Source organism: Borostomias antarcticus, assembly GCF_949987555.1.
Source record: "Borostomias antarcticus genome assembly, chromosome: 3".
In the NCBI taxonomy this organism is placed as follows: Eukaryota; Metazoa; Chordata; class Actinopteri; order Stomiiformes; family Stomiidae; genus Borostomias; species Borostomias antarcticus.
In genome coordinates this window covers 10,143,987-10,171,769 of record NC_140236.1, presented here as the reverse complement: position 1 = coordinate 10,171,769, position 27,783 = coordinate 10,143,987, and the positions used below count along the sequence as shown (strand labels likewise).

Sequence of the window (27,783 nt, the reverse complement as noted above, 5' to 3'; positions counted from 1 at the left end):
ATACTGTGCGCTGCACTTAAGAACTCTCCTGCGCTCTAACCCCCCCCACACACACACACACACACACACACACAGACAGAGCAATGGCACGCACGGAGAGAAGGAGAGCAATTATAGGCCTACTGTCAGAGGCATATTGACACAAACCTAAATTAAAATAAAATTAATCTGACACAACCAATATCAGAGCAAATGACAGGGCAGTCGACACCACTATACTGTAGGCTACATCGCGCTTGATTGCCGCTTGGCTCTGCTTTAACACACCCTCTCGGTGTATGGAACATTAAGGCTTGTCTCTCTTTAACGCACCCTCTCGGTGTATGGAACATTAAGGCTTGTCTCTCTTTAACGCACCCTCTCGGTGTATGGAACATTAAGGCTTGTCTCTCTTTAACACACCCTCTCGGTGTATGGAACATTAAAGCTTGTCTCTCTTTAACGCACCCTCTCGGTGTATGGAACATTAAGGCTTGTCTCTCTTTAACGCACCCTCTCGGTGTATGGAACATTAAGGCTTGTCTCTCTTTAACGCACCCTCTCGGTGTATGGAACATTAAGGCTTGGCTCTGCTTTAACGCACCCTCTCGGTGTATGGAACATTAAGGCTTGTCTCTCTTTAACGCACCCTCTCGGTGTATGGAACATTAAGGCTTGTCTCTCTTTAACGCACCCTCTCGGTGTATGGAACATTAAGGCTTGTCTCTCTTTAACGCACCCTCTCGGTGTATGGAACATTAAGGCTTGGCTCTGCTTTAACGCACCCTCTCGGTGTATGGAACATTAAGGCTTGTCTCTCTTTAACGCACCCTCTCGGTGTATGGAACATTAAGGCTTGTCTCTCTTTAACGCACCCTCTCGGTGTATGGAACATTAAGGCTTGGCTCTGCTTTAACGCACCCTCTCGGTGTATGGAACATTAAGGCTTGTCTCTCTTTAACGCACCCTCTCGGTGTATGGAACATTAAGGCTTGTCTCTCTTTAACGCACCCTCTCGGTGTATGGAACATTAAGGCTTGTCTCTCTTTAACGCACCCTCTCGGTGTATGGAACATTAAGGCGGCTGTTGGAACACATTGGAGCTGTAGCCTCCTGGCTGCTGACTAGAACCAGTGGTGGGCAGAGGGGTCGAAGGGGATGATTTTGTTACATTACATTTACATTACAGTCATTTAGCAGACGCTTTTATCCAAAGCGACTAACAATAATTGCATTTAACGTAGGAAGAGCCAATGTACTACTACTTGCCAGAACTCACAAGTGCATCTTCTTTCTAAAACAAACAAGTGACTAAGAGCATAATCTAGTGCTGAAGGCAAAGTGCAAGAATCACAATCTAAAGTACAGTGCAATATAATAAGTGCTTAGGTGGGAGGATTGTTGTAGTACTTCTTGAAGAGATGAGTTTTGAACCTGCGACGAAAGATGGGCAGCGACTCTGCTGTCCTGACATCAGTGGGCAGCTCATTCCACCACTGCGGGGCCAGGACAGAGAAGAGCCGTGACCGTGTCGATCGACTGCAGGAGCCTCGGAGTGACGGGGCAACCAGTCGCCCTGAGGTAGCAGAGCGTAGTGGTCGGGAGGGGATGTAGGGTTTGACCATGGCCTGGAGGTAGGAGGGGGCTGTTCCTTTCATTGCCCTGTAGGTTAGCGCCAGAGTTTTAAACTGGATGCGAGCCGCTACAGGGAGCCAGTGTAGGGAACGGAGGAGGGAAGTTGTGTGGGAGAATTTGGGGTGGTTGAACACCAGGCGAGCAGCAGCTTTCTGGACAAGTTCCAGAGGTTTAATGGCTGACGCCGGTGCCTCCGCGAGGAGGGAGTTGCAGTAGTCCAGGCGGGAGATGACCAGGGCCTGGATGAGTACCTGCGCCGTTTCATTAGTGAGGAAAGGGCGAATCCTCCTGATGTTGTAGAGCATGAATCTGCAGGAACGTGTGACGGATGTGACATGTGAGGAAAATGACAGTTGGTCATCCAGGGTCACACCCAGATTCCTCGCAGTCCGAGTCGGGGTCACCACTGTGTCTTCAATGGTGATGGCCAGGTCCCGGTGCGGACAGCCCTTCCCCGGGAGGAACAGCAGCTCAGTCTTGTCCAGATTGAGCTTGAGGTAGGGCTGCTCGATTATGGCAAAAATCATAATCACGATTATTAGGGCCCGAGCACTGGTGGTGCGAGGCCCTATTGAAACTCGAAGGATTATTATTCTCCTTCTTCTCCTTTACTCCAAACAAATGCCTTTTAGGCGGCCTGAACATCGATGAAAACGGATGAAACTTTGCAGATACGTCAGTCCCGGTGAAAAATTTGATAATTCATGGGTGACGGAAATGGGCGTGGCAAAACGGCTCAAGAGCGCCCCCTGGAAAGTTTCAAATGGCGAGCCCCACCTTTCAGTTTGATGTAGGCGAACGAAATTCGGAGGGCATATGTATTTCATCGAGCCACACTAAAATGTCTCTTAGAGCTGTACCCAACATGCAACAGGAAGGCCGCCATTTTGCTTTTAATGTGCCATTTTGTCCTTGTTTTGACCATTTCCATGCCTCGTATTTCAACGAACTCCTCCTACAGATTTCATCCGATCAACTTCATACTCAGTCAGCTTCATCTTAAGCCCTTTGTGATCAAAAGTTATCAAGAAAATTGAGTTTTCACCAAACACCCTTGCCGTGGCGCCCCGCCAAAGTTTGACATTTCGCCATAAAACACGATGTCCTCATAACTTCTCCATACATTATCCGATTTGTCCGATATATCTCACGCTTCATGACGGTTCTGTCCTGAACACATCTATGTGTCAGTATTGCGTCATACTTATAGCGCCACCTATTGGTGAAACAGGAAGTCCTCATAACTCCTCCATACATTATCCGATTTGTCCGATATAGCTCACGCTTCATGACGGTTCTGTCCTGAACACATCTATGTGTCAGTATTGCGTCATACGTATAGCGCCACCTATTGGTGAAACAGGAAGTCCCCATAACTCCTCCATACATTATCGGATTTGTCCGATATATCTCACGCTTCATGACGGTTCTGTCCTGAACACATCTATGTGTCAGTATTGCATCATACTTATAGCGCCACCTATTGGTGAAACAGGAAGTCCTCATAACTCCTCCATACATTATCCGATTTGTCCGATTTATCTCACGCTTCATGACGGTTCTGTCCTGAACACATCTATGTGTCAGTATTGCGTCATACTTATAGCGCCACCTATTGGTGAAACAGGAAGTCCTCATAACTCCTGCATACATCATCCGATTTGCACCAAATTGCTGACGCTTCATGAAGGTCACCTTCTGAACACATCTATGCGTCGGTATTGAGTAACACTTACAGCGCCACCTACTGGTGAAACAGGAAGTACTCATAACTCCTACATACATTATCCGATTTACTCCAAATTGCTCATGCTTGATGAAGGTCGCATCTTGAACACATCTGTAGGTCAGTATTGCGTCATACTTACAGCGCCACCTACTGCTTACAGGAAGTCCTCATAACTCCTACATACTTTGTCCGATTTACACAACATTTCTCACACTTCATCAAGGTACTGTCCTGAACACATCTATGCGTCGGTATTGAGTCACGCTTAGAGCGCCACCTACTGGTGACAGGAAGTTTCTGTCAGTACTGGACACCGAAATAGCACACCCTTTAACGGCGCCACACCCCGACCCGCGTGGGGTGCGAGGGCCCGCTCACTGCTGCTCGCAGCACTAGTTTTGATTGAGATTGAGATCACGATTATTAAACACGATTATTCATTGAATTTTTTTTTTTAATCAAAAGTTTTAACATTTTCTTAACAAATCAAATTATTGACTTTGATAACAATTAATTTATTAAATGTTGACAGTGGCTTTTCTTTTTAACAATGTTCTTTGGGAGACAAATAGTGAACCTTGACCTTGAAAATAAATTAATAAAAGTGCCAAAACTGATAAATAAAGAAGCTTCAAAGCCCCGCCACCACCACAGAAGAAGACTACCTCGGAAAAAGAATTTCACTAGGACAGAACGTGTCTAAATAAGTTATTTAATGGTAGCGCCGAGGTTTCAAAACCCAGCATTTGGTAAAATAGACCCTTTTGCTTGGGAAGTGAAGTTTCATGTTTATCTGACACTTGTAAATATGAGCGCCTCTCCTAAATAGGCCGACACCGATTTATTTTGACGGCAAAGTGAATGGACCGGCAACTGTTGTCTGGCATGAGCGAGCGGAATGCACTGAGAAGGGCTACTTTGAGGGGCAGCTACGACTGCGTAGCAAATTTTACACACCGTGTCAACTTGGTCCAAATCTGTCTCCGCGAACCCATAGTGTTTCCACACCACTGACGTGGTTTTAGCTCTCTTGTCCACCTCTCTTTCTGCTGCCATAATCTTCTTCTTGTCGTGTTTTGTTCGAGAGGAGCATGCGTGCGCCTCGATTGACAACGTCTCGCTTTGAAGTGTTTGTTTTGGGGCTTTGGGGGGTGGGGGAGGGGTCAAGCACAGTATAGCTCTGCAGTGTAGGGTGCGCTTGATTTGTGCAAAATCGTTTTATGGCGATTATTTAGTTTTAATGATCGTTGACAGCCCAAATCGTAATCTAGATTAAAATCCGATTAATCGAGCAGCCCTAGCTTGAGGTGGTGTCGTCATCCACTCCGAAATGTCAGCCAAGCACCCAGCTATGCGTGTCTCCACTTCTGTATCAGAAGGGGGAAATGACAGAACCAGTTGGGTGTCATCGGCATAGCAGTGATAGGAGAAGCCATGCGAGCGAATGACAGAGCCCAGAGATGTAGTGTAGAGGGAAAACAGGAGAGGACCCAGGACAGACCCTTGTAGAACCCCCGTAGTCAGACTACGCGGTTCCGACGTCGACCCTCTCCCTGTCACCTGGTAGGAGCGGCCCGTCAGGTAGGATGCAAACAGGGAGTGTGCAGAGCCATCGATGCCTTTCTCCTCGAGGGTGGAGAGGAGGATCTGGTGGTCTACCGTATCAAATGCTGCTGACAGGTCTAGGAGTATCAGGACAGAGGAGAGAGAGTTCGCTCTAGCGGCATGGAGTGACTCTGTTACTGCAAGGAGGGCGGTCTCTGTCGAGTGGCCAGCCTTGAACCCGGATTGGTGGGGATCTAGGAGGTCGTTCTGGTGGAGGTACGAAGACAGTTGGTTAAAGATAGCACGTTCAAGTGTTTTGGATAGAAAGGATAGAAGGGAAACCGGTCTGTAGTTTTTGACATCAGAGGGGTCGAGAGATGGTTTCTTTAGGAGGGGGGTGACTCTGGCAGTCTTGAAAGCAGAGGGAAAACATCCTGAAACAAGAGATGCATTGATGAGGTGGGTTAGGAAGGGAAGGAGTTTGTTGATCTCTCTTTCTTACTCTCTCTCCTTCTCTCCCCCTCACCACCCCCAAGGTTATTATAGTTAACAAAAACTAACTAAAAACATCTCTCTTAGGTCAAATTGCTGAGAAGCTTTGTTTCCTATTTTATAATCTGCCACTGCTGGGTGCTGCTGAGTGGCAGCAGCTGAGTGGCAGTAATAGAGACTGGAGAGGCTAACCATGGCGCCAGTGGTACAGGTCCTGGTCCATGTTAGATTGCTAAAATGGCATGTTCATTTGTGCATTTTTTGTTTTTGTTCATTCAAACTGAAATGTTCTTGTAATATATTGACACTGAATATTGTGATAATTAGAATTTTTTATTTAAAAAAAAGTTTTTCAGCTTGATTTGAAAATGTAGCAGTATTTTTTATATATCGGTCCAAAATATCGTTATCGGTAAGCTAAGACTCTCCTAAATCAATATCGGTATCGGACCCAAAAATCTGATATCGGTCGGGCTCTAATGACGACTACCCATTACGATGACAAGCTCTAAACTGCCACTGCTTAAAAATCCCTAAACTTTACCAGAAAAGGAATTACAGATCCACTTGGTTTATGGCGACTACCAGTAGGACAAAAAGGCAGTGGGCATCACACAGAGAGTCAGTCAGTCACAGCTATGATGTATAGACAAGAAATACAAAGGCACAGCCTCAAAACCACACCCGGAGATACTTCAAAGCCTTTAATAATAGATAGATAGATCACATAGATACGATTAGTGAATAACGACATTCCGTGACATAAAGTGCTGGTGGGAAACGTGGGTGTCGCCGCCTCAGTCGTCCAGCTGACACAGCATGGCCACGCCTCTCTTGATCCAGTGCTGTGGGCTCTTGCTGGTGGGCAGCATCATGGTGATGACGAAATTGGTGGAGTGCCCCGTGGTGGAGAGGGTGCCCTTCCTCTCGCTGGTCTTGTAGAGTGGGCACACGTACAGGCTCTGAGGCTCCGCCCCCTTCTTCTCAGCTAGAGAGAGAGAGAGATAGAGAGAGAAGAGAGGGGGGGGGGGGGGACAGAGGAAGAGAGAACTGAAATGGAAAAACAGAAGCTTGTGCTTGATATAAACTCATCAGTGTCCTCTGAGCCACAGGCAACCCATGACTGACAACGCTGAGGGCATTGGACATCCACACGGGGTTGACCACAACCTCTCACTCCACAGTGAGAGGTCCATGTGTGAATAGTTCTAGAAGAACTATAGCATCTGTGAAAGAGCTATTTGAATTCACCAGTGTTTCACATCATCCCATCAGGGAGGGAGTAATAGAGGCAAACGTTGGAGAGAAGAGGGGCAGATAAATGTGGCTCAGGAGGTAGAGCGGGTCGTCCAATGACTGCAGGGTCGGCGGTTCGAAACCCGGCTCCTCCTGCCCAAGTGTTGAAGTGTACTTGGGCAAGACGCTGAACCCCAAATTGCTGCCGATGAGCAGGCTGGCGTCTTGCATGGCAGCTGCCCCCATCGGTGTGTGAATGTGTGTGTGCGAATGGATGAATGACAGACCATTGTAAAGCGCTTTGGATAAAAAGTGGTATATAAGTGCAGTGCATTTACCATTTACCATAAACAACACATGAATGACAAGATGTAAACTGTCACATGTTATACTGTATATACAGTATATATGCTGTCTTACTGGGTTTGATCCAGATGATGGGGACAGGGTCAAACAGGACTTTAGGGTGCTGCTCCGCTAGGACGCCACTGTTAACAGGGGGGGAGAGAGATGGGAGCGAACTCAGTCAGTCAGTCACTGCTACAACTCAGATCTCCATCCGTCCTGGTGGGTCTTGCTTTTTACAACCCAGAATGTATAGAGCCATAAAGAAACCTTTTCTTGTCCCAGCGAGCTCCGTCCAGGTACAGGCCATGGATGTAGACGCCGTCCTCGGGGGAGGAGTCGGAGGCGTCTATGGGCAGGACCTGTTATGAGGGGACATTGCAGAACCAGGAACCCTGTGTGAGTAGAACAGGGGGGCGATAAGAGCGGATCGCGGAACGCGTCGCCACAGCCTACCTGGAAGTCGAAGCCCAGCAGGTCGATGGGGATGGAGTACTTCCTGGCGTAGTTCTGCATGGCCCCGGTGAGGAAGGCCTGCGTGAAGAAGAACCCCGACAGCCAGAACACGTGGGGCTTGCTGGTTTTGTACCAGTCCTGCAGGGCGAGAGACGGGGACATCTGCTCACAACACAAACATTTCCTGAGGCGTGGAGGATCTGAGACGCCATAATCAACGCCGTCAAATCCACATCTGACATTGTGGCTCTCTCAAACAAACCACATGAAAGGTTTCACTTCGCTAATACTGGGGTGTGACATCGAAAATGTAGTATAAAGTCTTCTTTGGTCCCAGAGAGCGCAGTCCGACCTGTAGGAACTTGAGCCTGGCCAGGAACTCTGTGATGTAGCTGCCCAGGGGCTTGAGGCTGGGGTAGGAGCGCTTGGCCCACTGGTCCGGCACCTTGCCCACTATCAGGCTGCTCGACTGGGCCTCCAGTTCCGCGTCCATCACCACCAGGCCCTTGATGGCCTTCAGCAGGTTCTGCAGGCTCACGCGGATGGTGACGCTCAGCCTGAGGGAAAGAGAGCCGTGCCCTTTCAGGTGTCAGGAGGCCGTGAAAGGTTGTATGGTAACGTTTCAGAGAGAACTACGGTGACTCACGTGTTGTAGCGCTCCATCTCCTGGACCAGCACGGTGTTCATGCTCTCCTCGTACATCACCGGGAACTTCACCAGCGCCGCCTCGATGTCAAAGTTTGCCGGCAGCTACAGGACGCAAGCAGCTGGGGTGAGTCTGATGGGGATGCGACACGATCATACGGACATTGAAATTGGATCGCAAATATCTCTCTTTTTGAAGGAGGACCACGATTGGTCACCTTAGTGAGGATGTCATTGGCGATGTCAAACAGGGTGTTGTCCCCCCCGGAGCTGGCCCCTCCCTTGTGCCCGCCCCCCTGAGTGAGCAGCAGGGAGTCGAACAGCAGCTTGGTCTGCTGCAGGTCCTTAGAGATGTCCACGTTCTCGTGCATCCCAAACACCTCCGGGTGCTGGCTGTGCGGAAGATTCTGGAATGCAGATGTACAGTCAGAATGCGCTTAGCATACCAGTCACTTTAGAAAATGGTACTTAAATATTGTATTATTATTATGTGAAAAAACATGAAAGAGGGAGAGAAAGAGAAAACCCCTCTCTGTGTCCCTCTACCCTGATGAACTCCACGTAGTCCTCGTAGATGCACTTGGGCGGGGCGTAGTATTTGCCGCTGGGGGAGAAGGTGTAGCGAGGGTTCTCAATGATGTCCTTGTTGTAGAAGTCGGCCAGGATGGTCATCAGCAGCCTCCTGTCCCAGTCGTCGGTTACTCGGCCCCCGTAGTTGCACTCCCCCGTCAGGTAGGTGATGGCCTCGAACGGCACCTGGTCATAGTCCCTCACAAACAGCTGCCGGCCGGAGGAGGAGAGAGGGAGAGATGATGAGAGCAGAAGGAGGGAGGAAGGAAGGAAGGAAGGAAGGAAGGAAGGAAGGAAGGAAGGAAGGAAGGAAGGAAGGAAGGAAGGAAGGAAGGAAGGAAGGAAGGTGGGATGGATGGATGAGTGGATGGATGAATGGATGTGGGTGGATGGATGGATGGATGGATGGATGGATGGATAGATGGATGCGGGTGGATGGATGGATGGATGGATGGATGTGGGTGGATGGATGGATAGATGGATGCGGGTGGATGGATGGATGGATGGATGTGGGTGGATGGATGGATGGATAGATGGATGCGGGTGGGTGGATGGATGGATGGATGGATGGATGTGGGTGGATGGATGGATGGATGGATGGATGGATGGATGGATGGATGGATGGATGGATGGATGGATGGATGGATAGATGGATGTGGGTGGATGGATGGATGGATGGATGGATGTGGGTGGATGGATGTGGGTGGATGGATGGATGGATGGATGTGGGTGGATGGATGGATCTCGGTCAATGGATGGATGGATGGGTGGATGGATGGATGGATGGATGGATGGATGGATGGATGGATGGATGTGGCTATGGGTGGATGGATGGATGGATGGATGGATAGATAGATAGATGGATGCGGGTGGATGGATGGATGGATGGGTGGACGGGTGGATGGATGGATGGATGGATGGATGTGGCTATGGGTGGATGGATGGATGTGGATGGATGGATGGATAGATGGATGCGGGTGGATGGATGGATGGATGTGGGTGGATGGATGGATGGATGGATAGATGGATGTGGGTGGATGGATGGATGTGGGTGGATGAATGTGGATGGATGGATAGATGGATGTGGGTGGATGGATGGATGGATGTGGGTGGATGGATGGATGTGGGTGGATGGATGGATGTGGGTAGATGGATGGATGGATGGATGTGGGTGGATGGATGGATCTCAGTCAATGGATGGATGGATGGATGGATGGATGGATGGGTGGACGGATGGATGGATGGATGGATGGATGGATGGATGGATGGATCTCGGTCAATGGATGGATGGATGGGTGGACGGATGGATGGATGGATGTGGCTATGGGTGGATGGATGGATGTGAATGGGTGGATGTGGATGCGTGGATGGATGGATGTGGCTATGGGTGGATGGATCACCTGCAGCTGTCTGATGCTGATGCGCAGGTCAGACTCGTTGAAGCCGTAGGGAATGTTCCAGCCCAGGGGCCCAAACTTCTTCCTCTCCTGAACCAGAGCGTGGAAGAAGCAGACTCCGTACAAGAGCTTCTCCCACACCTAGCGTCACACAACACAACACAAGCATGATCAGAAGCAATGGGCATACACAGATTGAGTGTGTGTGTGTGAGTGGGTGTGGGTGCGTGTGTGTGCGTGTGTGTGTGTGTGTGTGTGTGTGGGTGTGTGGGTGTGTGGGAGAGAGCTATAGTACCCACTCACCAGCTCTTTGTCGGGACAGTTGCTAAAGAAAGTGGGGTCAGATACGGGGTCAGTCAGGTAGGACTGCAGCAGGTTGAGCCGGAGACCTGTGGGGGGCTCGTTGGTCATCTTCACCCCGTTCTGCAGGATGGTCACTGGGAACTGACCAGGGAAGGACAAGGAGGGAGGTTACAACAGCACAGACACACAGACGACATCTACTGTTAGTTATGAGTTAGTCACAGGAAACAGCTACTAACTCCCCCGATCGTCTCACCAGGCGGGTAAATGGTCAATCGACTGCACTTATATACTGTAGCGCTTTTATCCAAAGCGCATTACAATGGCCTCTCATTCACACATACACCAATGGCGGCAGTTGCCATGCAAGGTGCTAGCCTGCTCATTGGGATTTGGAGTTCAGCGTCTGTGCCCAAGGACACTTCGACACGTGGAGACAGGAGAAGCCGGGATTTGAACCGCCGACCCTGCGGTCGCCGGATGACCCGCTCTACCTCCTGATCCACAGCCGGCGTCATGAGTTCGTCACTGGGAATGACGGGTACTCACAACTCCCCCAGTCATCTCAGCAGGCGGGCGAGGCGCGGCGAGGCCTACCTTGGGGGAGGGGTAGCTGGTGAGCCACAGGCGGAAGTCAGGGTGACAGGCGTCGGGGCTGAAGTCCTCGCAGATCTTCTCCAGGGTGGACATCCAGGAGACGGCCAGATGGCAGTTCTGCAGGCACACCCAGGTGCCCTCCCTCATGGCGCTGAGGATCATCTTGGCGGCGATGGGGCCCTGGCCCTGGCCCAGGGAGATGGACTGGAACTTGGCGCCGCCCATGTTCTTGTCGTTGGCAAACTTCAGCAAGCCTGGAGGAGGGAGGCGCGACAAAGCTTTGTCAGAAAAATCACAGTTTCGCCGACTCATATCTGAACGTTTATGGAAAAGAGAAACGATAACAGACACATTCGGAGGGATGTCACGGATATCGCTAACAGAATAAAGAGTGTGTCTGTCCGTGGGAAGAGCGCCACCTACTGGCCATGGGGTCGGCTCCCGGAGACAGCACGAACACCAGCGGGATGGTGGCATTGGAGTCCAGGTAGCTCTTGCTCAGGTCGAACGGCGGCGGCTCCACAAACTTCTTCCCCAGCTTGTCAGTCACATAGTTGTTGATGGCCGGCACAATCTGGGACATGAAGGGGACGATCTACTTGTGTGAACGTTCATTGTGGGTACAGTGTGTAACGTGAGCATCACAATAGATCAATGAACGGTCCTCGGCCCTAATAGCCTATAGTGCCGAATGTGGGGGGCCGTGCTTCCTGACCTTGTCTGGCCTGAGACAACGGTAGATGATCATCTTCTGCAGGTCGTTGAGGCGCTCACACCAGGGTCTGGGCAGGCGGGTGTTGTAGGGCTCCTTACTGTCATAGATGGGCAGGAAGGTCTCTGGCTTCTTGATGAAACTCTCCCTAGGAAGATGACATTCATTTACAATGCTGGCGGGCAATCTTTCTATATTATAGGTACTGTAGGTACTTTATTGATCCCGGAGGGGGAGGGGGGGTTGCACAGGTAGCATAGAATGGAGCAGAGATTGGGATTCTGGGCCAGTAGTCGTCGTAGTGTCCTACCTGAGTCCCTGGAGGTTGGGAAGGTCACTGGCCCTGCAGATCTCGTCCCAGCTCTTGTCCTGCAGCCAGCTGGGGTCGGGGTTGGGCACGTTGTTCTGCAGACCCACTCCTCCGGTCAGGAAGAACATGAGTTCCGAGTACTCGATCTCCTCCTTCGCTCTGTGCGAGAGAATCCATAGACGAGGCATCTAACAACAGTGGTGCTTGACTTGTGAGGGCTGCCTGTGCAGACCACTGCTATAACAGACAAGGACCACAATGGAACTAAAGTCTCAGACTTTATTGCGTGTAATTCCTCTGCAATGTAATACATTGTGGTTGTGGCCAAATAGTCTTTTTAAACCTATGTATTTTAACATCTGTAAAATAAATTACTGAATTCATACCTCACAGTGTACATTTGAATACAATTGAAGCACTTAAATGAAATCAACTTTAAAACACAAGGGGCTACTGTGCAGTGTGTGAGCGGGACTCACAGGAGGAGGTTGGAGCAGAGCAGGAAGGAGAAGAGGAGCTTGTCCTTCTCGAACAGCGAGCGACACACGTTGCAGTACAGGTTGTAGGTGAAGTGGTCGATGAGGTACCTCAGCCTCTTCTCCAGGATCTTGGACTTGTTGCTGATACACAAAGCACACGGGTGAGTGAAAACATACACATTCTAAATCGATCATCTACTTCGGTCAGGCACCATGTATGTAAAAAGTCTAATGTTTTAAGGCGCTAATAGTCTCGGGCCTGGTCTGGTCTCACCTGTCGTGGATGGAGTTGATGTAGAGGTTGACGAACCAGCCGAGGGAGTACTGGTACATGGGGTCGATGTTGGCCAGGTCAGCGATGCTGAAGAACAGGATGGACGAGTGCTTGGCGATGGCCCTGTAGCCCTCCCTCGACTCGGCTATCTTGATCTCCGTCTTTTCTGCTATCTGGGGGTGGGGGTGGGGGGGGCGGGCAGGTGGTTACATAGGCAGAATCAAAGACTCCACTACATCTCTCTTCTCTCTACAGAGACCTCCTGGCCCCTCACTGACCTGTTGTTTCTTGGAGATCTCGTTGGACATGATCTTGGCGGAATCGAGGATCTGGATGGCGCTCTCGTCCTCCAGGATGTTCCCCTCTGAGGACTGCAGCGTCTCCAGGATCTTGTCCTCGATCTCCTTCAGCTGCTTCTTATTGGCTGCGGACTGCAGGATGAGGGCGTTCCTCTCCTCCTCCAATTCTGGCCTGGGTGAGGGGACATCACAGGACAGCAGGTAGTTACACTCACTGCACATTCATTTTAGATAGAGGGAGATGGAGAGAGAGAGAGAGGGAGGGAGGAGGGAGAGAGGGAGGGAGAAAGAGAGAGAGAGGGATGGAGGGAGAGAGAGAGGGAGGAAGGGAGGGAGAGAGAGGGAGGGAGAGAGAGAGGGAGGGAGAGGAAGGGAGAGAGAGAGAGAGGGATGGAGGGAGAGAGAGGGGAGGAAGGGAGGGAGAGAGAGGGAGGGAGAGGAAAGGAGAGAGAGAGGGAGAGAGCCCACAAAACATGCCCACACAGAGTCTGTGTGGGCATGTTTTGTCTCTGTGTGGGCCTGTTTTGTGCCCACCTCTCCTTGGCGACCACGATGCCCAGCAGCTGGTCTTCCAGGCCTTCTGGGGTGATCATGAAGTTGAGCAGCGACACCTTGGTGGCCAGCTCCGGCAGGTAGTGTGGGTTCCTTAGCTTGGTGGTGATGTAGAAGCGGAAGTCGCGCGAGTACTCGATCACGTTCTCCCCCAACCGGATACACTCCACACCCCCTGAGCGAGGCAGACATACGTGATACTTACGAATAAATAGAGCTGTTTCACAGTGATCTGATGCAATCATACGGATTAGACAACCTAGGTAAGCACATAATGACTGTGCAGTCCTAGACCACATCAATACTGTCCTGACAGCTGTTCCCCTGGCCTGCGCCTTGTTTGGGACCAATTAAGAACCCTTTTGACCACCTTTCTTGGAAGAGTGAATGGTTGCACCTTGTTTGAAGGTCTGTTTTAGCAGCAGAGGCTCCAGAGAGGGGTCCAGCTCCTCCCCAACGTTCTCCAACAGCAGAGGGGTTCCGAACTGGATGCAGTTCTCCAGGGTTCTCATGTAGTCCCCGTCTGTCAGCTTGATCACACTCAGGTTGTGGTCCTTCTCTGAATTCTTCACCCACTTGTTGGCCTGGCCCTGGGGGTCGATCATCAGTGGCCTATGGAGAGAGAGGGAGAGAGAGAGAGGGAGAGAGGGAGAGAGAGAGAGACAGAGAGAGAGTGAGAGAGAGAGGAAGAGGGAGAGAGAGACAGAGTGTCAACTGCAACCCGGGGAAAGTTCTCTGCATGATCATCGACCACAGACTCCTACATTTCCTCACTGCAATGGGAACCGTTAAATGTCTACCTGAGTATAGAGGACTGGAATGAGGAACTGATTACAAGAATTCCTGTACCCATACTTGTTACACATGGCAAATAAACTTTCTATTCCTCAATTCAGTTCCTCAATTATTCAGGACAATAATGTCCTGAGCAAATCCCAAATTATCTTTTCACCAGATTATCGTACAACAGACCATACCACAAAAACAACCAAATTATTCTCCCGTTTTGTTATATCAAAAAAGCCTTCGAATCAATTTGGAATGAGGATCTGCTATACAATCTATTGGAAATTGGAGTTGGAGTAAAAACCTATGACATCATAAATTCAATGTACACTAACAACAAGTGTGCTGTTAAAGTTGGCAAAAAACACAACTTCTTTTTTGTGATTTTTGCTTTGGCAAAGCCCTTTGCATTGATAATTGTAATTGAATTGAGAGAGAGAGAGAGAGAGAGAGAGAGAGAAAGCGGGAGAGCGAGAGGGAAAGAGAGAGAGGGAGAGAGAGAGGGTAGGAGAGAGAGAGAGGAGGGAGAGAGGAAGATAGAGAAGGAGAGATAGAGATCAGTTGATTGAATACAGTGTCTTGTCAGCTGAGGAGGGGGGGGGGCAGGGGGACTCACCATCTGCGTGAGTTGCTGACAATGACTCCGTTGTCGATGGAGAAGCTGTCCGTGGGCAGGCCTGCGATGTTCCACGCCCGGATCTTGATGGGGTCTCCCAGGGTCTTACTTAACGAGAAGTCATCTGACGACGGAATGCTCTTGGACTGGGTGGCATGGATAAGATTGTTGTTGAAAAGGAAAGCAGGCTCTACACACTATTGCATCGATGCATTACAGAGAAAGGTCCAGGCGTGTTCCGGTACCTTGCAGAGTTTGGTCCACTCCTTGGCACAGCTGTGTCTGAAGCCGGACGTGAAGGCCCCCAGGTAGGCGATGACACCGGCGGAGATCAGCACGTCTCCAGTCAGGTTGTCGTAGGTGTTCTGGAGGTCATCCGCTGCCTTGGACCATCTACAGAAGGTACAGGCGGGAGATCAGACTCTCTTCACAATCACAGTCATCACCATCACCATTATCATCACCATCATCATCATCACCACCACCATCATCATCATTATCATCATCATCACCACCGCACCATCATCATCATCACCATAATCATCACCGCCATCATCATCATCATCATCACCTCCCTCCACCACCACATCACCTGGTCTTTTCTCCTCCCAGGCCTCTGATGAGCTTCTTACCATCATCATCATCATCATCATCATCATCATCATCATCACCATCATCACCATCATCATCATCAACATCACCACCCCCACCATCATCATCACCACCATCACCATCATCATCACCATCATCATCATCATCATCACCACCACCATCATCAATAACCCCCCCCCGTCCGTTCACAGCACCTGGTCTTCTCTCCCCCCAGGCCTCCGATCAGCTTCTCGGCCCGCTCCAGCTTGCGTGCGCACAGGTCCACCTGGAACTCCAGCTGGGCCTTCTCCTCCGTCTTCTCCTCGAAGGTCTGCTGCAGCGCGGCCAGCCGGTCCTCCACCTCCTTCAGCTCCGCCCTCTTCTGGTTGAGCAGCGCCATGGTGGTGGCCAGGGACTGCTGCGCCTCCACAAGGTTGGCCTTCTTAGGGGCCACCACCTGCACCACGGAGGGGAGGGGTGGGGCGGTTAGAGAGAAAGATGGAGATGGAGAATAAAGAAAGACTTACTGGGGGGGGGGGGGGTGGTTGAATGAGGTGTGCAACAGTGCCAGAAGGGAGATGGTTGCAGATACGTGATCGCCAGGGGTGTAGTGGGCGTTGGGCACCTTCTTCGAGTGTGATTTTATTTTGATTTACTATATATATATTTATTTTTTTTTAGGGCTTTTCAGCTTTTTAATGTTATAGGACAGTGTAAAGAGACAGGAAATGTGGGAGAGAGAAGGGAGGACATGCGGCACAGGACCCAAGCCGGGAATCGAACCCGGGTCCGCCGCGTGAAGGACTAGCCTTCATATGGTGCGCGCCTTATCGAAGAGGTGCTGCTGCCTTGGTGTGTTTTAGGGATCACAAACTAAACATCAAACTTTGCATCATATAATCTAAATGACTGTAATGGTATCGTAAACCAATGATGTTGAATGAATAATAAGCAATGGCAATGCTATGATGTTCCCTCCAACTTGGAGCTACTCTTGCCTCTAATTACATACAGTAATTGACTGCGTCTGGAGTGAATTAGTTTACAGATCCTGTATGTCTGCTATTGAATTGGCTTGATTTGTGTGTAGTTAAATGAAGCAATGCCGCAAACATTATGAATGTTGCTAATGTTTGTTTTTGTAATACAATAGCTAAAGTAGAATATGTAGTTTCTGGATCTGGCATTTATTTTAACTCCCCTGTTATGTGTGTGTGTGTGTGTGTGTGTGTGTGTGTGTGTGTGTGCGTAACGTTCCCCCCCTAAAAAAATCCCCGCTACACCACTGGTGATAGCTACTGTATACCTGAAAAGAGAGCTCAACTGTACCTTGGCTATTCGGTCGTACACCTCCATGGCGGTGATCCACTTGCACAGGCCCTCGGCCGCAGACGAAGCCTTGGCCACCTTGGTGGGGTCGAAGTCCGGGTTGGTCATGTACTCGCTGCGGATCTTATGCATCACGGGGATCTGGTATGAAGGTAGAGGAAGGAGGGTTTATCGGGATGTAGAATATTAGCACGCTCTATGCAATTAGTTACGATTTGCTTTTTATCCCGACTTACAGGAATGTTATCTTTGTCATACTCTTTCAGGTCTCTGAGGAAATTCATGTCCCCGAGAAGCTTCTTACTCGGACCCCAGTAGTCAAGAATCTATGTAGGTAAAACAGAAAACGTGCTTAGACATACACAGTATACATGCTTAGACATACACAGTATACATGCTTAGACATACACAGTATACATGCTTAGACATACACAGTATACATGCTTAGACATACACAGTATACATGCTTAGACATACACAGTATACATGCTTAGACATACACAGTATACATGCTTAGACATAAACAGTATACAATGTCAAGACTTCGACCATCGGTTCCCAGGCAGGTCCTCACCTTCTGTCCAGTGCCGGCAGGGTCAGCGATCCTGTCTGGCTTCAGCTCCTTCATCACGCACACCGCCGCCATCACCAGCTTCACGCCGGACGGAGGGTTCTTCATCGACTTAACGATGGTCACGTCGGAGGGCTGCGAGAGGAGGAGAGAGCTTTTCATTCACGCTCATCGCGCCGATGTGCGCTTGTGAAGCGCCCGGTTTCGTTTGAGATGGTCGGGCGCGTCTACCTTCAGGGTGTCCAGGGCGGAGAGGGCGGCCTCCAGGGCGGGTATGGCCTCCGCCAGGTCGCTCTCGCACTCGTTCTTCAGTGCCTGCGCCTCGTCGGCCTTCACGGTGGCGGCCTCCTCGTCCACGCGCACCACCTTGCTCTTGGCCTCCACCTGCACCGACTCCACCTCTATCACCTGGAACGCAACACATGCACCTTCTGCAATGACGGTGTGCCTTTATCAAGCGCAGACCATTATATATTACACCTACATTTTGGGACAGTAGCCACAGCAACAATATACAGTACTACTGTACAGTACAGTATGTGTAGGTCTGTGTGATTAAAATGGCCGCGTACCTCCATCATCTTGGTGTTGTCGATCTTGGCCTGCTCCAGCTTAGGCTGCAGGTCCACCAGCTCCTTCTTCATCTCTCCCACCTACAGACAGACAGAACCACCGGTCCACGTCAAACTCACACAGGCCCAGAGAAGTGACTGAATATCCAACGGGCCGAGGTTCAGACGCGTCCCGTGTTACCTGGGACTCGGCGAAGGCCAGCTTGTCCAGGCCGTTGGTGTACCTCTTCTTGGCCTTCATGACCATGTCTCGTTTCTGGGTGAGGAGCTGACGGAAGGCGGCGATCAGCTCCAGGTAGGAGGTGGGCGTCACGTAGTTATGGCGCCCCAGCTCTGACAAGAACCTGGCGATTGTACACGAAACAGTTATGTTTCGTCATTCATCTCCGGTTTAATGACACACATTGACGGCGACATGACACACAACACACACATGAAGGTATTACTGTACGCCACCGTGCCGCACATGAGCGATTTTGGGGTTCAGTCAATTCGGCACATGCCAGGAACTGGGATCGAACCGGGGACCTTGGTATCCCCAGCTGGCCGCCCTACCTCCCAAGCTATGTGCCGTCATGTCTCTGGTTGTGACATGTCAAGAGACTGAGTTGCGTACTTGCGTGAGAGCCGGATGGCCGAGGTGTGGAAGGTCTTGCAGATGGGCATGACCTCCCCTCTCTCGTGGTCGCTCATCTCCAGGGTTTCCAGGAACTTGTTGGCCACGCGCTCCAGCGCCTCCTCTGGCCACGGCTGGCAGGTGTAGTTAGATGGAGGAGGAGAGGGGTAGTAAGTAACAAATAATGATTGAACAATAAAAAAGAATGAGCATGATCCTTTGCCATATCCTCTATGTTGGTTTTGCTGTTCTCGAAGCGGTGACCTGTCGTCTGCGTACCTGGAACCAGTCGATGGTACAGCAGTTTATGAGTGAGGGGAACTGGCGCAGACGGTTCCGGAAGGCGTCTCCGATGGGGCTGAAGGCCACCACGATGTGCAGGTTCTCCCGGCAACGGTTCACAAAGTAGGCGAACAGAGCTAGGGGGCTGAACTCCACGCTCTTGTTGCCGGCCTGGGCTATGGGCCTCACCGCCTGGGCAGGGGAGAGGGAGGGGGAGGCAGTGGGGGAGGAGAGGGAGAGGGAGGGGGAGGCAGCGAGGGAGGAGAGGGAGAGGGAGAGAGAACGAGGTGGAGGCTAGTTAGATAATGTCATTGCTATTCAAAATGTAATGGGGGGGGGGGGTTCAGTTTCAGTTTAGTTTATTTGAAAAGGGACAGTGCATATTAATAAACAATACAATTGTAAATACACCAGAGTTAGCCAAAAGGCTAATCTTCATCCGTAATCCCTGGCCAAGATGTTATATTAAAAAAGGCTTCCTGGATGGTAAAAAGATACAGAGACAGAGTGAAGACTGACCTCCATGATTTCTTGCTTCTCATCCACAGCGAAGAGGTTGGGCACCTCTCCTGTGTTCAGAACACTGTCCACGTCCTCTAGGAAAGCCTCCTCTTTAATCTGAGCGTCTGTGAGCAGGAACACGGTCTTCTGACCCTTCACCCCCGCGTTCTTCAACAGCAGCTATGGGACAAGACACAGGACGGAGACAGGATGGGAAAAAGGTTCAGCCGGTCAGTTTGACCTCGTCACTTCCCTGGACAGCGGCAGACGTCCGGCGAGCACAGAGGATTACGGTCGGGATTATCTCGGGAAAAGTCGTCTCTTCTTCTGACCTTGAGGTCGTCCCTCCACTCGTTCATGCCGTAGCTCTTGGAGATCTCGGGCTGAAACAGGGTCATCTTGGCCATGGAGGTGGCCAGGCGGGTGATGGACTGGCGCCCGCTGCCCCCCACGCCCACCAGCAGGGCGTTGCCCCCCGGCTGCTTGAGCACGCGGCTGATGCGGGACAAGTGCTCCAGGACGTAGCTGCGCCCCCGCAGGGCGGGCAGGAGAAATACACTTCAGCAGACGCTCGCTTCAGATGATGTTATTTGGATCAAATTCTGTGTTGTTCTTTTTTTTTATTTTTTAAATCTCCATCAGTGTAGCCGTTTCCTTTATTATGGGAAATACCGCGGCAAAACTGTGGCAAAACTTTGAAGGGCAAACGCGTCCAGTGACGTCACAATTTGAAGTTTTGCCACGGTATTTCCCATGTATAGGAAACGGCTACACTGATGGTGATTTTAAACAGGACTACACACAGAATTTAAGCATTTAATCCAAATAATATATACAGAATGTCCCCCTGCGCTAGGGACTGTCATTGATTTTTGCACTATGCACTGTCTGCACTCTGGCTTGTGCCTCCTGCGCCAAGCACTTTATGGACTGATTATACTTGAAAATTTACCTGCATTATGTGTTGTTTTTTGTTATGTATTGATGTCTGTTTGTGGTATATAGTTGTCTGTATATGGTATATGTGAACAAACATCAAAAATCATTCCTATCAACTGTATTGTTGAAATGGCTAAATAAACTTGAATCTTGAATCTTGATATGAACTGAAACAAGTGTGACGGTGGCCCTAGGCAAACCATCCATTCTTGTTTTTTTGTTTTTTTTACATTTCACTGTTTTGGTTTTTTGTTGGGATTTGTTTTACCGGAAGATGACGAGGTTCATGCGGTTCTTGTGTGTCTGGTTGTACTCATCCAGACAGAACTCCACCACCTGGCCGAAGCTCTCCATGGAGGGCACCTCCGCGTACAGGCGCTCCTCGTCCTCCAGGTCGGGGTTCATGTAGTCGCCGAACAGGAGGTTCCGCATGTCCTCCTCACACAGCTGCCAGTGAGAGGAACCAGGAAGTCAAAACAAACCAGGAAGTAGTGCCAAATCAGTATCAACGCACTACAGATATTAGGCTCCACCCCCTTTGATTTAGCTAATCTTATAAAACCCACACTCTCTCTCTAATGCCTACCGCTTTTCTGTCCTGCTTCAGGTGATCGAACACCTGGTCGAAGTTCTCCTTGAAGTGGGTTCCGAGGATGTCGTTCATGAGCCTGTAGAGCCAGGCGCGGTCCTGGTCATCCACCAGGCGGTCGTAGTAAACGCGGAAAACCTCGTGGACGAAGAGGCGGATCATGGTGCGCTTGTTCTCCAGGGACTCCTTCCTGAGCAGCAGGCAGCCCTGCACCACGCGGGAGAAGTCCCGCAGGTTGAAGGTGTAGTGGGACTTGGCCGGGGTGGGCAGCAGGTTCTGCATGGCTTTCTTGTACACCTACGGGGATGTAAGGATGAAGAGAGGAGGACATCTGAGGCAGGAGAACTCAAGGGAGGCTAGTTGCTTTACAGGTGCACTGAATACAATTACACGGTGCAAAATGTCAGCCCCTGTGGAAGGACGTGCTCAAGAGCTCATTCTAAGGTAAAGAAAAAATAACGATTCTTATTTCATGGGATTATACACTAATTAAAACATACTTATCAATACTTATATTCCCTTTCTGCCACAGAATTCCTGCTTACACTAAATTCTGCCACAAAATTCTACACACTGATCCTTTAAGGTGTGAGTCATTGTATCCAAATTCAGTTAGAGTATCACCATAAGAAATTAAATAACAAATTTCATGAAAAAATCATGAAAGTGTCCTCTCCAGAACTCACCTCCATGGTGGCAGCGACTATCTGGCTTCCCACGGTGAAGTAGTCTGGGGGGAATTCGTTGTTCTTGAGGTAGAAGGCCACCACGTTGGAGAAGATGCGCACCATGGTGTCGTCGCTGAAGGCGTTGATGCTGCAGATGTTGAAGTGACGCAGGAAGCGAGGCGTCACCGCGTTCCTCCCGCCACCAGGGGGCCCCATGGCCGAGATGAACAGCAGGTCCACCAGGGTGATCTTGGTGGTGTCCTTCAAGTCATACCTGACCAAGAACAACAACAGGACACTTCAGACAGTCTGGAGAATGATCCTGGTTGTCTTGATATAAAGGGATGGTTCACATAAAATACATCTCTTGGGTTGTGTCTACACAGCAGATAGTGCTCACCAGTTGCCGTGGTCAAAGTATTGGCGGAGGAGCTCCACAGGAGGCTGGGCTCCAAACTGCTCCAAGGCCGGCATGTTCATGTCGTCCACAAAGATGACACACTTCTTCCCCATGGGCGGGCCGTAGACCCCCTTCCTCCTCTTATCCAGCCTGGACATGATGATGTTCTACACACAGAGAGATTGTTTCATAAGTTACGATTTTTGGCATTCACACATTGTTAAAGGTGCAATGTGATTTTTGGCGGCATCTAGTGGTAAGGCTGCAGATTGCAACCAACTGTATACAATTACGTGGTGCAAAATGGCAGCCTCTGCTGAAACCCGCTCCTTATGTACTGTACTGTAGATACAAAGGGCCTATTCGAAGGCAACAAAATAAAAATGATTCTTATTTTCATGAGATTATATCCCAAAGTAAAACATACTTATGAATATTATTTTGCCAAGTCTACACAAAATGCTGCCACAAAATTTGACACACTGATCCTTTAACCTTCCACACAGAAATGGACACCAGGAACCTCTTAGAGGAAGAGATGATGAAGGAAGTGGCTGCGCTGCAGGTGCTGACCTGACTCTGGTTGCTGCTGGTTCTGGCTGAGAAGTTGATGAAGAAGGGCAGGTAGCGGTCCTTGTCCAGGTTGTTCATCAGTTTCTCCTTCACGTACACCGACTTCCCTGTACCGGTGGGGCCCACAAACAGCAGAGGCCTGTACAGAGAGTTTACTTTACCGCGTGCACCTGTACAGAAACTTAGTATATGAAACCAATGCTGTTGACGTGACTTACACTCCGTAGTTGATGCAGTAGTCCATGAGGTAGGTGTAGCGGACTGTGTCTATGGTGGGGACGATAATATCTTGAACTTTGGTGTTTTTATCCCCCAGATTGATGTTCTTGATGGTCTCGTTCCAGTGGAGCCACCGGCCTTTCCCTTTAAACTGTTTAGGAGCCCATTTATATCACTGTAACCTGGTTCGACTAAAAAGCTGAATAAAAGGAAGAGAACTGTGTGTACGCTGTGTCGTAATCGTACCTCGTAGGAGTAGTCGTAGACCAGCCCCTTCTCGTCGTGTGGACACTCCCATTTGGAGACACAGGCGGGGATGGGGTGCTTGTCGTCCTTCCCTGATAGGAGCATCCTGAGGAACCCGTCAAACTTCTCCCTGCTGTCTGCGTCACAGCTGCCCCCCACGGACCACACTAGGGAGAAGACGAAGGCCGCCTGCACCACAGACAACCGAGGGTGAGGAGCTAGGACATGAACCCCTAAACGAGCTGGATAGCGTGAATCTGGATACGGTGAATAAGCATATTTTATACAACAGCTAGTTGCGACCGTGCATTGTGATTGTCCAAGAGGCATTCAGAGCTATGCCAATAACCACGATATACCAACATGCAAATTAGAGGTAAAGTATCACTCCTTAAATGCTGTCAGCTGGTATTAAGTTGCCTATAGCAACGGTATACAATGGATAACTATTTTGGATTGCGGGGGGCTGAAAGCAAGGCAGTTTAGCGAAATTGAACTACAAACCCATCTTTTTCACACAAAAATGAACAGTGCAGTGCTGTTGTTTAAAAGCAATAACACACTTGAGGTGGCACGTGCTTTACCATGCCCCCTCTCATGTGTTATTGCTTAAATATTGAAAGGGTTACCATGATCCAGGTGAATAAACATGTTACATTGGAGCAGTTACCAAGATCCAGGTGAATAACCATGTTATATCCATGTGAATAAACATATTATATTGAAGAAAGCGGTTACCATGATCCAGGTGAATTCATTTCAGGTTTACAAACCGAAACTGAAAGTGTTCCATCTAACCGTGTCGGCTCGGGGCCGGGTGGGGGGGGCGGGGGGCGCCGTATCGGGGGGCATATAAGCTAGAAACGCCACTGGTTATAGTAGAGCGGTTCCATGATCCAGGTGAATAAACATGTTATATTAGAGCGGTTACCATGATCCAGGTGAATAAACATGTTATATTAGAGCGGTTACCATGATCCAGGTGAATAAACATGTTATATTAGACGGTTACCATGATCCAGGTGCGTGTGTTTTTGTTTCCTCCATCCTCTTTCAGAGGTTCTGTCAGCAGCATCACAAACAACCGGGTCAGCGACACCACCGTGTTGCTGTTACTGGTGGAAACAACTTCCTGTAACACACACACACACACACACACACACACACACACACACACACACACACAAATAATTAGGCACTAAGCATGAAGCCTATACTCTGGGGGGATGAAAATGTATCCCTCCACCCTGTGTTAGGTGGTGTGTATCTAGTCAGACTAGGCCTAGGGCCCCTCTCTCCCTCCCTCTCTCTCTCTCTCTCCCACCCTGCAGTGTTTGCGCAGTATCCGGAGGCAGGGGGGCAGCAGCCAGTGGAAGAGCCCCAGCAGCAGGGCGCTGTTGTCCGGGCTCTGCAGGACCTCCGGCAGGTTGTTCATCCAGGAGGCCACCAGGGGCTCCCAGCCCAGCTGAGAAGGCTCCATGTAGATCATACCGCATCTGCTCACCGTCGCTGGCTAGGGGCAGGAGAGAACAAGCAGCTGTGTAGACGTCGGCCCATCTCAATGTCAAACTGCCTACATTAGAAGAATCCGTTTTCCCGCACTGTGGTGTGACGTCTCACCGAAGCCTGCGACAGGTCCATGGCCTCAAAGATTAGACTCATCTGGTTGGACATCTGGATGATCTCCCCACTCATCAGGCACAGCTGTGGAGAAACAGGAGACCGTTATTGACCTTCCTTTATCCTGGAATTCAGATTTTTTTTTTAGCACATTCCGCTAAAAATGAACACGCTTGCCTTTTTGTTGTCGTCCAGCACCGTGTTCATGCTCTCGATCCACAGGGTGTCTATGGGGCCGTCGAACACCACCCACTTACGCTCTGGGGTCTCTGAGGAGGCGAACTCCCTGAACGTGTTGGCCACTATCCCGTCCGCCCACTGGAACACACAAACAAGAGACAGGGAGGCAGAGGGTATCATCGGATGTGATTGGGGAAAGTGATCCGAGCTCTGAGAGGAACGGAACAGAGGGAATCAGAGCCCCACCTCGTGGGACACGGGGTCGAACTGGCCGAAGAGCTGTCCCATGGTGATGGACTTGGGGTTGACAGTCCGGTAGATCACCTTCTCCTCCTCGTTGTAGCCCTTGGCGTTCATCAGGGTCAGGGTGTCGGCCAGGACGTGCAGCACCTTGGTCTTCCCAGCGAAGGGCTCTCCTACCAGCATGAACCTGGACGCACACACCAGGGGAGGTTATTCATACAGAACATGGTTCATTCTGTATTTAAATCCATACAACATTTAACATGGCAGTGTCTGGGCAGATAAATATTACAGAATCAAGACTATGAATGAAAAACCTAAGGATATAGTTATTTTCTTTTTTAACAGTACTATATATATTGTAATTTGTATATTGCACTGTATATTGTTTGCACTATATTTAGTATTTTATATTTGCACAGTTTTTGTACTGCATTTCCACAGTATTTGCACTGTTCTGTCCCGTCCTGCACCCTGTCCTATGTTATCTGCAACAACGTATGCCTTAACCCTCAAATTCCTAGTATGTGTGAACCAGATACATGGCCAATAAAACAGATCTTGAATCTTGAATAACTTGCCCGTGGCGGACTATCATCATCTCATAGGTCTGGATCATCTTCTCCAGGAAGACCGGGGCTGGCTGGACGTTGTGGTTCTTACAGCACTCCTGAGCACACTGCAGGAACAGCTGGGGAAGGACATGGCAAGATGAAGACACAGTGTTATTGTTCTGTTATTCTGTTGGGAAATGTTTTAGTTAAAGGTGCAGTGTGTAGAATTTTGTGGCAATATTTTGTGTAGACTTGACAGAAATGGAATATAATATTTATAAGCATATGTTTTTATTAGTGTATAATCCCCATTGAATTGTGCCATTACATATGATGTTTGTCAATTTAAAACATATATTTTCTACTCTCGGTTAACTCGCAAGTTAGCTAATATTAGCTAGCCGACATTACACTTGTTTAACACTCACCAAAACCTTGTAAAGCCGATCTCGCATGCCAGCTCTTACAGAACGGACTAACTCTCCTTTCGCATTCCTGCAGCTCTCAACACGGCCAGACTAACAGTGATTTTCACCTCTTTAAATCATTTTAAACTCGCTCTGGAATAACTGCTTTATGACAAACTGAGACTTTCTTGACTTGCAAAATTCTGTTTTAAATTGACAAACATCATATACGTATGTATGGCCATGGCACAATTCAAACAGGATCAAGAAATTATTTGTTTATTGCCATTGACTATGGTACTTAGAATTAAGGTCCCATGTGATGGCTCTTCCTGCTTCCGCTTAGGCACTCAATTCAGTTGGTTGCAATCTGTAACCTCCCAACAAGATGTTGTCAAAATCAGACACTGCACCTTTAAAACAGGACTAAAGAGAGTAACGGGTCCAACCTGGTAGTCCGCCACAGGAAGGGAGATGCCAGGGAACAGGTCGCTGGTGATGCCGTTGAACAGGGGAATATCATGAGACAGGAACTTGGGCTCGTTCACATCCTTGATGGATCTGAGGAGCTGTTGGGAGTCAAAATGACACAAAACTCACATGAGAATCAGTCAGTTGAAAAACAAATCTTCAAAATCTTAAAATATTGCATACTGTATTGTTTGTATCACAAAGTTTATAGTGTATGTATGAATGACAGGTAATCATGGTCAGGGTTCTTCATCTATACCCACCAGTATGTCTTCATTCTCGTCAGGGAACTTGAGCTTGAGGTTCCCCGCTGCCACCAGCACGGCTTTGACGGCCCTCATGCCGTAGTCGTAGTGGAACTGTGAGGAGAGCTGCTCCGAGCACAGCCTGTAGGTCATCACGATCTTCACCGACAGGGGCTTGGCGTTCAGGAAGCCGTAGGAGTACAGGGAGATCTCCGCTATCAGGGCGTAGTTAGGCACCATCATGGCCACCGTGCGAAACAACACCTGGAATGGAGGCGGAGGGAGAATAAGAGGAACAGGAATCGGCTGAAGATGATGGCATAGCAATAACACATCAGCGATTGGGAAGACGATCACTTGTGAAAATGCTAAACCATTTGCAGTAGAACCTCAGAGATCCGAAAAGTTTTAAGGTGTTAAAACCCAAAGAAGCCCATAAATTTAACATTTGACTATAATGTGACAAAATGGCTAGCACAAAACGCATAGTATAGTTGGTTATTTGATTCCAATTTCAATGCCTTTCCAATTGTTAAAGAGGGTATTTATTGATTTCATGTGAGTGAACAAAATAAATATGCTTTTTTGTAAAATTGGTGTATTTTGACGTCACTTTCAGAGTCACGAACATTTCAAAGATCCGAACAACCCTTTTTCCCGATGGGCTCTGAAAGGATGAGTTTGGTACCAAGTCACTTGAGAGACAAATAAAAGTGTTGGACGATCGATCTGAGATTAAATACAAAGGAATTAGTACAATCATGAGCCTTGATACAGGGAACACAGCAGCTGTGTGGACCATAGCTGAGGAGTGAGCTCGAAGCTCCCACACTTATACAGGCGTAGTCACATACACATCTAACATGTTCAAACGAAGAGTTCACTCCAGCATAGGATCGCATCAGCAAAACTCTCTCATCAATGTCAGGCCGCATGTGTACACAGGGTGGCCAGAGTTCTCATCCTGGCCCTGCAGAATTCACATTCTATCAGGGTTGGATCTCTGAGGT

At 49.3% G+C, this 27,783-nt stretch overlaps 1 protein-coding gene across 1 annotated transcript in view; it reads right to left on the bottom strand.

The window, feature by feature from the left end:
• Positions 1-6,177: 6,177 nt before the first annotated feature.
• The window catches only part of dnah12 (dynein, axonemal, heavy chain 12), a gene marked incomplete at both ends in the record, with an annotated part of 30,429 nt that continues 8,823 nt past the window's right edge, over positions 6,178-27,783 (bottom strand). Inside the window, 47 exons of the mRNA XM_084436001.1 lie at positions 6,178-6,368; positions 7,037-7,104; positions 7,232-7,323; positions 7,418-7,555; positions 7,770-7,974; positions 8,064-8,167; positions 8,281-8,469; positions 8,609-8,842; positions 10,033-10,170; positions 10,333-10,473; positions 10,930-11,183; positions 11,353-11,503; positions 11,645-11,789; positions 11,952-12,110; positions 12,431-12,571; positions 12,705-12,873; positions 12,979-13,175; positions 13,538-13,730; positions 13,953-14,167; positions 14,958-15,103; positions 15,203-15,350; positions 15,764-16,005; positions 16,878-17,018; positions 17,114-17,203; positions 17,452-17,583; positions 17,680-17,856; positions 18,021-18,101; positions 18,202-18,364; positions 18,637-18,770; positions 18,916-19,110; positions 19,438-19,599; positions 19,752-19,944; positions 20,627-20,805; positions 20,945-21,244; positions 21,634-21,889; positions 22,016-22,182; positions 22,589-22,727; positions 22,807-22,958; positions 23,054-23,242; positions 24,066-24,185; positions 24,378-24,566; positions 24,674-24,757; positions 24,851-24,991; positions 25,100-25,283; positions 25,678-25,787; positions 26,507-26,626; positions 26,792-27,037. Of these exons, the coding sequence (XP_084292127.1) occupies positions 6,178-6,368; positions 7,037-7,104; positions 7,232-7,323; positions 7,418-7,555; positions 7,770-7,974; positions 8,064-8,167; positions 8,281-8,469; positions 8,609-8,842; positions 10,033-10,170; positions 10,333-10,473; positions 10,930-11,183; positions 11,353-11,503; positions 11,645-11,789; positions 11,952-12,110; positions 12,431-12,571; positions 12,705-12,873; positions 12,979-13,175; positions 13,538-13,730; positions 13,953-14,167; positions 14,958-15,103; positions 15,203-15,350; positions 15,764-16,005; positions 16,878-17,018; positions 17,114-17,203; positions 17,452-17,583; positions 17,680-17,856; positions 18,021-18,101; positions 18,202-18,364; positions 18,637-18,770; positions 18,916-19,110; positions 19,438-19,599; positions 19,752-19,944; positions 20,627-20,805; positions 20,945-21,244; positions 21,634-21,889; positions 22,016-22,182; positions 22,589-22,727; positions 22,807-22,958; positions 23,054-23,242; positions 24,066-24,185; positions 24,378-24,566; positions 24,674-24,757; positions 24,851-24,991; positions 25,100-25,283; positions 25,678-25,787; positions 26,507-26,626; positions 26,792-27,037 (7,704 nt within the window). The remainder of the gene's footprint in view (positions 6,369-7,036; positions 7,105-7,231; positions 7,324-7,417; positions 7,556-7,769; positions 7,975-8,063; positions 8,168-8,280; positions 8,470-8,608; positions 8,843-10,032; positions 10,171-10,332; positions 10,474-10,929; positions 11,184-11,352; positions 11,504-11,644; positions 11,790-11,951; positions 12,111-12,430; positions 12,572-12,704; positions 12,874-12,978; positions 13,176-13,537; positions 13,731-13,952; positions 14,168-14,957; positions 15,104-15,202; positions 15,351-15,763; positions 16,006-16,877; positions 17,019-17,113; positions 17,204-17,451; positions 17,584-17,679; positions 17,857-18,020; positions 18,102-18,201; positions 18,365-18,636; positions 18,771-18,915; positions 19,111-19,437; positions 19,600-19,751; positions 19,945-20,626; positions 20,806-20,944; positions 21,245-21,633; positions 21,890-22,015; positions 22,183-22,588; positions 22,728-22,806; positions 22,959-23,053; positions 23,243-24,065; positions 24,186-24,377; positions 24,567-24,673; positions 24,758-24,850; positions 24,992-25,099; positions 25,284-25,677; positions 25,788-26,506; positions 26,627-26,791; positions 27,038-27,783) is intronic.